This window comes from Vollenhovia emeryi, unplaced genomic scaffold, assembly GCF_000949405.1.
Source record: "Vollenhovia emeryi isolate VEMERY1.0 unplaced genomic scaffold, V.emery_V1.0 DF939893.1, whole genome shotgun sequence".
Taxonomy (NCBI): domain Eukaryota; kingdom Metazoa; phylum Arthropoda; class Insecta; order Hymenoptera; family Formicidae; genus Vollenhovia; species Vollenhovia emeryi.
The window spans coordinates 4,982-15,962 of NW_011966473.1; the positions used below are offsets into that span (position 1 = coordinate 4,982).

Below are 10,981 nucleotides of genomic sequence, written 5' to 3' on the forward strand. Positions count from 1 at the left end.
TAGAGCATGAGATAATAACACAAGTAAACTCGCCAAGCATAAACGTGAGACCTTACCGACTCCCAGAAAAGCATAAGGCCGAAGTGAATCGCCAGATCACGGAGATGATGCAAAAGGAAATTATCCAACCGAATACGAGCCAATGGAACGCACGCCTCTTAGTCGTACCGAAGAAAGCGGACGCATCCGGAAAACCGAAACTGCGAATTGTAATAGATTTCCGTAAATTAATCGACCTAACGATAGGAGATTCCTTTCCTCTTCCGAATATCACAGACATACTAGACCAACTAGGCAATGCGAAATATTTCTCCACCCTAGACTTAGCTTCAGGCTACCACCAAATACCCATGGCCGAACAGGATAAATGCAAGACCGCATTTTCCACACCTTATGGACACTATGAATTTAACCGCATGCCATTCGGATTAAAGAACGCGCCAGCAACTTTCCAACGCTTAATGAATAATATTCTGATGGGACTACAAGGATTAAAATGCTTAGTCTACTTGGACGACATAGTGATCTACGGCCCGAGTCTACAAGAGCACAATAAAAGACTCGTGCAAGTATTCAATCGCTTACGCGAAAGTAACTTGAAACTGCAACCTGACAAGTGTGAGTTCCTCCGGAAGGAAGTGATATACTTAGGGCATATTATCACTAAGGACGGGATCTCGCCCGATCCAGCGAAATTAGACGCAGTAAAATCTTTCCCAGCACCTAACAAAGTTAAGGATATTCAATCCTTTATAGGCCTAGCGGGATACTACAGAAAGTTCATAAAAGACTTCTCCAAAATTGCCAAACCTCTAACTAAACTAATAAAGAAAGGAGAAAAGTTCGAGTGGACGACCGCACAGCAAAACGCATTTGATAGCCTAAAATTCGCGCTGACAACAGCCCCTGTATTAAAATACCCGGACTTCAGCGACGAGTTCATCGTCACGACCGACGCGTCAGATTACGCCATCGGAGCAATCCTATCTCAAGGCACGGTAGGTCAAGACCGACCCATCGCCTACGCCAGCCGCGTATTATCGCGAGCCGAGCAAAACTACAACACCACCGAAAAGGAACTACTAGCCATTGTATGGGCAGTCAAACATTTCCGCCCATACGTATATGGCACAAAGTTTAAAATAATCACAGACCATAAGCCACTGATATGGCTATTGAACGTAACCGACCCCGGTTCACGGTTAACTCGATGGAGACTCAAACTGGAGGAATACGACTACGAAATAGTCCACAAGGCAGGAAAGAGCAATGTCAACGCCGACGCATTGAGCCGTTACCCCGCGGAAATTAAAAAACCGATTCACCACGTAGACACCGGAAAAGAAGAAGAAGAAAGAGAACAACGAGAATACTCTGCGGAAGAAAAGGAGCAGATACTGTACGAGTATCACGACGCTCCGTTAGGCGGTCACCAGGGAGTCGCGCGAACACTACACCGCATCAGATTACGACACCACTGGCACGGTCTAAATAAAGACGTCGAGAGTTATATTGCGAAATGCGAATTCTGCCAGAAAAACAAATTAAGACAGAAAACTAAAATGCCGCTAGTTATCACAGACACCCCTACGAAGCCATTCGAGAAATGCGCCCTAGATATAGTAGGACCCCTTACAATAACAACCACGGGAAACAAGTACGCCTTGACTTTTCAAGATAATCTAACTAAATTCAGCAAGGCAATACCACTCGAGAATCAAGAAGCAAACACGGTAGCGAAAGCATTCGTAACGAAAATAATCCTTGAACATGGAATACCGGAAAAAGTATTAACGGATCAAGGCACTAATTTCACGAGCGAAATCTTTAAGAATACGTGCAAATTACTAAAAATCCACAAAATACAAACGACCGCGTATCACCCAGAGAGCAACGGAGCTCTCGAACGATCGCACAGAACACTAGCCGAATACCTACGGCATTATATAAATACAGACCAGACAGATTGGGACGAATGGCTCCCATACGCCATGTTCACATACAACACTACCCCTCATACGGTGACAGGGCTCACACCTTTCGAACTAATGTACGGCCACCCAGCCGTACTGCCTACAGCATTGACTAAACCACCTCGACCAACGTATACGTACGACAACTACGCGGAAGAGCTACGCGAAAGGATTCGCGCCGCAAACGATATAGCAAAAGAAAATACAAAGATAGGCAAAGAAAAAGCAAAGACGCAGTACGATAAGAAGACAAAGGAACAAACATTCAAAGCGGGAGATAAGGTGTTAGTTAAGGACGAAACAGTGCGAAGAGGCCGATCCAAAAAACTGGAACCCCAATGGATCGGACCATACACAGTTATGGAGAAACACAACGAAGTAAATTATTCCGTGAAGATGGGACGTAGGACGATTCGCGTACACGCGAACAGACTGAAACCATTCATAGACAACTAAGATAGACAAACTAAACAAACACTCACCTATTCCCAACGTTCATAGAATTCTTCATCCTCCTCAATAACCAAAGCCACCTCCTCCGACGAAGAGGACACCTCATCTCCTCCTACAGATCCAACACCAACATCCGACCCACCCGCCGGAGTGGGATCCAAAGAAAGAGGCGGAATGGGGAAAATCTCCAAACTCCCCGAGGAGACGGAGATGACCTCCGACGCCTCAGACGACATGGAGAGATCACTCACCACGAATACCTCGGACAAATCATCCGAGGGGCGATCGTCCGATAGGTTCGATTCGGAGTCACTATCAAACACCACCGGATCGTCCGGCAACTCCGAGGACTCCACCTTAAGATCCTCGATCTCACAAGGCACACGAAAAAACATCGTAGCGAGTCGAGAGAATACTAACTAGCCAAAGCAATTAAAAGTAGCAGTACCCCGTGGCAAGCAGAACCACGTATCAAGTAACAAGACTAGATAAGATAGAAAGCGAAAACGACGAGAGATACAATTACGAGGAGAGAAGAAAACCATCCACACTTACCGAGGACCTACGAAACCGCAGCGCGCGAAATGGCCTCGTACCAGGCCAAAAATTCCTGTGAAGACGGGAAAGTCTCCGCCACAAGGTCCACCAACTGAACCCAGGCCAGGGAACCGATACCCCCGATGAGAGACAACTCACGCGGGTCCATGTGCTCCTCAGCACGACGCACCAGCTGCTCCATTACACCCGGAGCAGGCCCAGGGCCCTCAGGAACATCCTCATCAGACTCCTCGCCACTCGCGGACACACTCTCACCACCTATGGACACATCCTCGTCACCCATGGATACATCCTCATCAGACTCCTCGTCATCCGACACCCCCAGAGACGGATCTCCAAAATCCGCAAAAACCTCTACAAAAGTAGACGGCTCCGCCACGGGCTCACCATCCAACTCGCAAGGCACTGCCTCGTAAGTGTCTTCGACCGTTCGAATAGGTTCGCCGAAATGCATTACGAACGCAAGGAAAATATAACTTTTTTTTTCGATGACTAGCGTAACGCAACTAACGCTCGACTGAAGAAAAGAACCAAACGAAACCATCTCCAACTAAAAAGCACCCAGTCAGCGAAATGAGATTAAAGTAACGATAGCCGTAATATTATATTACAGATCTCTAACGATAGGTGCCTACCTGACGACGGTCGCAATATCTAACGACGCGCCGCCGTACGAGATAACCATCTTCGCTCACCAGCCAGGAATATATTTCGAAAAGGTCGGCAGAATGCATCCCGTCGAAGCTACGTGGAAACTAATGATAAAAACCGACCTCACCCCGTTCACCACACGTATAGAACTAATAAAACGATGCGTCGAACGCACGGAAACAACGTGCGAAATACTGCTCGCACACAGCAGCACATGCAAAAATCTCCACGCCTTAATCAGCAAAGGGGAAAAGAGACTACAACAGTTGACTGACAGACTAAAGACAGTGTACAAAACACCGAACAAACGACGCGGATTAATAGACGGAATAGGCGTCATTGCAAAAACGCTATTCGGAACAATGGACGCAGATGACGACAAGCTAATAAACGAACAATTATCACTGTTACAAGAAGCAGACAGAGCGACAAAACACGCTTTACAGTACCAAAACTAAGAGTAATCAACGCGACAATAGGACACATCAGCAACCTGGAACAAGTAATCGAAGAAAATGAAAACACCCTAAAAAACCTAATGGAAAAAGTTAAAAGTACACTGGTCACACACAGTCGACGACACGACCTAGACGAACACTACACCCTGATCAATGCAATCATCAATGATCTAACACGCGACGTAACAGACACATTAGATTATATAACATGTATTAAGGAAGGAAAATTACATCCCAGGTTAATTCCGATCGAGACCATAATAACGAATCTAAAAGACGCAGCGATAAATTTACCGCAAGGACTATACTTCCCATTTAACCTACGACAGGAAGAATGGTTAGACATAGAAAAAATTACGAAAATTACCGCATATTGCGACGGTTCAACTATATTTACTATCCTCCGATTCCCTCTCGCCACGACGCCGACATACGAAATACTACACGTCATACCATTACCGGTACACAGTCATGACAACATTTTCGCGTCAATAGAAGTAAACTACGAATGGATCGGAATAGACACCGAAAAACACACCTATGTTACACTTGACAACTTACACGAATGTATTAAAATAAATTTGGAATACCTATGCGAACGAAATTATATTGTCAATAGGCTATCTACCAGCGCAATCTGCGAAACAGATATGTACATGTATAATAACGATAAGCACTGCAATAAAAAATACACCCTAGCGACCGAAATTATGTGGATTCCGACAAAAAATTCTTGGTTATATTCCATGTCTGGAAACGTACTAGTGACACTACAATGCAAAAACTATCAAGAAGCGAAATATACCATTGCTAATACAGGAAAGATAACGTTAAAAGAAAATTGCAAATTAATTACAACCAGTAAAATCATCAACTCCAAAAGGGGAACACAGACAAAAACCATAGAGACATATTTGCCAAATACCCAAATTAAACTAATACAAAATGACGTAACGCACGAAAACGATACAAACAAAATAACGTTAGAAAAACTCACAAACTCGACTGACCTAACGTATTTAAAAAGGAATATCGACAGGATAAAAGAAGAATTGGAAAATAGCCAAGAACCCTTTTATCACCATAAGCAATTTATATACCCTATGACAACGAGCGGAATTACCATTGTTCTTATAGGAATAATAGTAGCATATATAATAATAAAGAAACTAAAAAACAAAAAAGGGAAAGTAACGAAGCCTGTTGTCATAGCGGAAAACAGCCCAGCCTAAGTGTAGAAATACAAATACATAATATCCATGTATCCGATAGAAATTAAGAACAAGTGTAGAAATAAAGTTCGCCACCTCACTTTCTTTCCATTAGGGGGGAAGGGTGTAATGAGTGCGAAACCGCCTCATTGCAACACAGGTATAGCGCACGCAGCAGAGTATCAAATATCTGCCGCGTGCGAAGAAGGAAGTAGACGATGGGACATTAACCCATCGGAACCAAGTCGACAGTGCTGACGAAGCCACTGCTGACGAACTTAGAACCGACCTGACGACAGGTCCGAAATTCCAAATAAACGGCCTGACAACAGCCGGCTATAAAAACAAATGGAAAGAAGGCAGGGCGGGTCATTTTTAAGTAAACCACACGAGTGTACGTTTCTGTATAGATTTTAATAAAAAGGATTTTGGTTAAAATATTGGCTTATGGCCTTAAGCGGTTGCGAGTTGTAATCCCGGCAACGATCCCCGAATACCGTGCCCCGACCCAGTCGGCGGCACAACACGCATTATGCAGTAAAAAATACATTAAAGATGAGATATCACCGATATATTTCGCAATATTGCACATCAGATCAAAGTCAATCAATTTAAATCAGTAGCGAAGTGAATCAATAATGAAAACATAGATTTGCTACGTCAACTTGCGCTTAAATCATTCGATCGTATTGCGCTGAATGTAGCAGTTATATGTGTTAGAAAATTTGGCTGAGAAGAAAATAAAATTAATTTATATGGAAGGTTATAAACAAAATAAAAATAAATATAATAAAAGATTATAAATTGGATTCAAGATCAAAGTAGATTAAAATAAAGCTGCAATTAGTAAATTAAAGAAATCAGATTTTTATTTTATTTGCATATGTAATATGTATTTGAAACAATATTAGTAACAGCATAATATATTTTAATATTTCAAAATTTGTATTACATTTATGGCACATATTCATTGCATAGATGGTGCTCATGGAAGAAATGTGTGATACATAGCGATTTTTTACACTAAGAACAAATAATTACAGAAATTCCATCATATACATATATCGCATTTCAATTTGGAATGATCTTTGAAACAAAATTCAACTGATGTTTGACATTCTTTCGGTCTATTCTGTATATACCCACTTTTAAACCACGCAAATTTAAATAAATTTTGAAACCTGGGTGACGAAAATTGGTTATGTGTTAATGATTGCAATTTCAGAATATTATTTCTAACGTGAAGATCTATTGCAAGATCTAACAATATAATGGTGTCGGAAAAATGTTTAATAAAATGTTTCCATAATCGGAAGCCGTATACATCTAATGGCTGAATTTTTCCCGTTGTACCGTGTTGGGGATTCAAATACTCGCGGGCGCTGCCGGTAACACCGCTTGTTCGCTGTCGAGATCGGTACCCCCTTTATCGATCGGTCTGCGCGCACGGCACAGTTCTGGCTGTCGCTGCTGTTCCTTCTTCGCTTTGTCTTCGACTGCCCACTCTTACTTACTCTTTTATACTACGCAGAGGAAGGCGTGCTTTCAATAAACGAACGTATTCTCGAACCAGTGAGTCATTTATTGGACACCACTGCGACCTCCGAACATCCTGCTGAACATACCGGCCGGAATAGTTAGGAAAATAATATCTGTCGCAGAATCTGGTCTCGTTTCTGAAATTATGTTGGGACAGTGTCCACTCCACGAATCTAATAATAGTACGGATCGTGGTCCGACATTTGGAAAAATGACATCTTTCAGCCAAGTTTTTACATGATTTGATGTTAATTTGCCTGATTTTGAAGCTGTAACAAAAATATTAGGCGCTTTAAATAATGTTTCCTGCACTCTCGGACCAAAGGTTCCTGTAATTTCTTTCAATGTAATAAAAAGAGGCGACAACAATCTACCATCAGCTGAAATAGTCGGCTGTATGGTATAACTGTGTGTGGTTGCTGATATAGACTGTACTACAGATTCTACCTTTTTTACACCTTTATGTGCTAAGGTACGACCGGAATGAAATTCAAATTGAAATCCACTCTGATCCGAGTTATAAATGTTTTGCGTGCCATATTGATCAATATAATATTTTACGTTCGCAATAAATGTATCACACTTATTTTCCAAATCTGTTTTTGATAGCAATGATTTCTTCGTTACAAAATTTGTTATTTTTCGAGACACGATATTGTGTGTACTTTTAAATCTTTTAATCCAGGATTCTGATGCTTTAAATCCTGAAGCATTTTCCTCCTCTTGGGCTCGAGAAGCCCATCGAGCGAGGTCAATATCGTGTATTGTAAAACCTTTCTCAATTGCTTCATTAAAACGGTTTAAAGTGTAATCAGATATTCTTTTTAATTTTTCTAATCTATTGCCGCCTTCACTAATTTGGTTCTCCCATCGTCGCAATTGTCGTATTGATGAAACTTTTTTAAATCTTCTTCTAACTCCTTCAAGTGATCTTGGTCCTGTTATACCGCTTCTCCAATATTCCACGGCATGTCTTTTATAGTCATCCGATATAGTTGCTTCCACAGAACTACAGATAATTTCCTCCGGAAGATATATTTTAGTATTATTTGCTTCGAATAAGTTAACCGATTCCGCTTCTGGGACTTCATATGTATTGTAAAAATCTAATGTATCTTCCTCTTCTAATTCGAATTCATTTTCGTCCTGTATTTCCAGTAGTAAACGTTGAATTTTTTCTTTGACTTCTACTTCCTCCGAAGTTGTCGGACTTTGTGGAAAGTTCAAATAAGTAAAAGTTGCATAGAGTAACATTATTACGTTGTATGGATTAAACAGCATCTAAAAAGTTATTAATATTAAACTTAATATTTGTTTAGAACTTTGGTTATATAAAAGATAATACGTACTTTACAATTAATGGACTTGTCTTTTTATATTAGTTCTAACGTCGCTTTTGTTTCTTTTCCCTTCTTTGATAATAAGGATGTGTAGCGCATCCAAAATAAATTAATTAATCAAAACGGAATAATTTGCGTTTGATATGTGGACTATGACAAAAGGAAAACAGTTTTACAAAATAGTGAAACAGATATTCTGAAATTTAAAGTAAACAAAAAGTTAATTTTATCAACTAAAAATAATTGTAGAGTCTACAATCATGACATTTTATTAACAAAAAATTATTTGTATATAAACACTGGTAAGACTGGCTGAAGAGATTAGCAAAATTGACTTTGTGTAAGTACATGAATTAAAAATATTAAGCCGAAGAATAACAAGAATAAAAAGCAATAACAACAAATTAAGTAGTCTTCATGGCTTCCGGATGGTTGCCGGATGGTTCTAAAGAAGACAACAGCCACGAAAGCCTGAAAGCCAAGATAACAAATTAAGTACTTACATATTCACAAAATAGCACTATACAATAGTCAGATTCAATACACAGTTCTTTCCACTGTCATTTTGCGAAATGATATGCCAGCTATCCGATATTACAGACGCTTATATATTGGTTACATTCAGCGCACTACGAGCGAATGATAGTGCAAGATGACGTAGAAAACCTATTTTTCCATTGTTAATTCACTTCAATACTGTTGTAACGTTGGAATTTTTGAGCTACGGATAGCCTAGAGATTCCAAGGTTCGGTCGGTGGGCTGGTCGAAGAGTGAAGGATGAGACTTATAATTTCAGTAAAAGACTACTTTATTCTAATTCTACGTACTTACAGCTATTCCTTAATATTATCGCTCGCAATGCTTAACACTAATACTTAATACTAATCGCTTATAATCTAAGTCCGCTTCGGCGGCGATCTTTGTACTTGAATGCTGGCGCGTTGCGCTGCTGATAATTTACGGCTGTGTGATTCGCGGGTCGGAATTCGGGTCTGTTCGGTTTCGGCGGCGTGAGCGCGGTCCGTTCGGTATCGGTGTTCGGCGGCGCGGGCGCGGTACGCTCGGTTCGGTCGCACGGTTAGCGCAGGCGCGGTTCGACGGTCGCGGCGCGTGTGTATAGAACGGGAGGTTAGGTCGGTGTGTTGCCGGTGCCGCTCAGCTCGCGGATTCTTTTATCGGTTAGTGCTCATCACGCATCTGACCGTGGTGGAGTCGGCACTCAACTCGTGCCTCGGACGAGAGGAAGCGGTCGCTCAATACGCGGCCTGGGGTGGGCACTCAGCTCGTGCCGTGCTAGGTTAGGTGAGTGATTCCGCTCAGTGCGCGGTTCGGGGTTACCGGGTCCGGCTCAGTACGCCTTCTCCGGGGAGACGACCTGCTCAGTTCGCCGGTCGGAGGATTCTGCTTCTCTCGGCTCGCTCGGGCTCTTTTATACCGTAAGTTCGTGGGCGCGGGGGTTAGAAACGAGACAGGGGAAGAGCGCAGGGTGGGGAGCAACGTTGCTCTTTGTTGTCACGTTACACTGTTTTAAATTGATTAATGTTGATTCATTTTCATACGTGACTTTGCCTGATGTTGATTCATTTTCATACGTGACTTTGATCTGATGTGCAATATTGCGAAAGATATCGGTGATATCTCATCTTTAATGTATTTTTTACTGCTGCGACGATTGTTCTCTTCTTTTCTCGTTTTCCGCCCTCCCGTTATACGCGGACGGGCGGGTGTTGCCGTCCCGCTCTCGCTGTCGCACGCGGATCTTCAACGGTGGTGCGCGCCGACGACGGGGAGTGCGGTCGCCGGGCGCGAGAAGCGCGGGATGCGGACGGATTGAGTCGTCGTCAAAAACCAAGGGGGATAAGGATAACGCGCCGGAAAGGAACAGGATCTCGGTAGCTCCGCGCGTACCGTGCCGAAAGCCGAAGGGTCGACGCGAAAAACGAAGCTTGGGCGCCAGACGCGGTCTTTCACGCGTCACGTCACGATATCCGCGAAATCGCACGAACGATAGATATCGGCCTTCGTCACGGGCAGGTTAGCTCGCCTAACGGCAGAGGGGCTGGGCGGTGGTTGACACCAAACGATTCCAGAGGCCACGGGACTTAATAGATTCACACGACGGATGGGACACACGAAGAGAGACGTACACGAAAAGAAACTCGAAAAATAATATGAATAAAATCGGGTTTAATGGAAGGCGGCGTTAACAAGCCGGTTGAGTGGCCGCTATTACGGGCGGCGGCGCCAGTGAATATAATACCAACCCCGAGATCGGGGGAACAACTCGCCGCGATACTCTCTGCGACACGGAACAATCCGGCGCGAACTCAACGGCAGAAATTATCCGTACGCGATAAACCCTACTCGGACGACACGGACGCACTCGACAGTAATTTTCTCGCGAACGGTACGAATACCGTCGCACACGCAACACGCGGCCGGGGCGCTTTGCCCGCGAGACTGGGTACTCGGGCCGACGGATCGGCCCGTCTCACAACGACGTGCAATCTTCCGCCGGGCAGTCCCCGACGGCTAACTACGGCGAGCCTTTCGCTCGCTCCCGGCCGCGCCGGCCGCACTGGTCGACAGGGGGTCCCGCTCCGGACGCTCCGTCCTCGCGAAACCCGCCACCGACAACGGCGGAAGCGGCACGGGGTATCGCAAACACTCACTCAGCCGTTCGCACTTCCACGGTCGTCGCGGCTCTACGCGACACTCCCGCGGCAGGCGTACCCCGCGTGATCTCGCGCAACGCAACCCTCGCGCCGCGAATCTCCAGATCGGCTTACTCCGCGCG

The 10,981-nt window shown here is 43.7% G+C and overlaps 1 protein-coding gene across 1 annotated transcript; it reads right to left on the bottom strand.

The window, feature by feature from the left end:
* Positions 1-6,757: 6,757 nt before the first annotated feature.
* LOC105556614 lies at positions 6,758-8,902 on the bottom strand. The gene is made up of 3 exons (XM_012003712.1): positions 8,687-8,902; positions 7,751-8,333; positions 6,758-7,112 (listed from the first exon to the last, which is right to left on the bottom strand). Exons 2-3 carry the CDS (start codon positions 8,122-8,124, stop codon positions 6,815-6,817), a joined length of 672 nt encoding a protein of 223 aa, XP_011859102.1. The 5' UTR covers positions 8,125-8,333; positions 8,687-8,902; the 3' UTR covers positions 6,758-6,814.
* Positions 8,903-10,981: the final 2,079 nt, after the last annotated feature.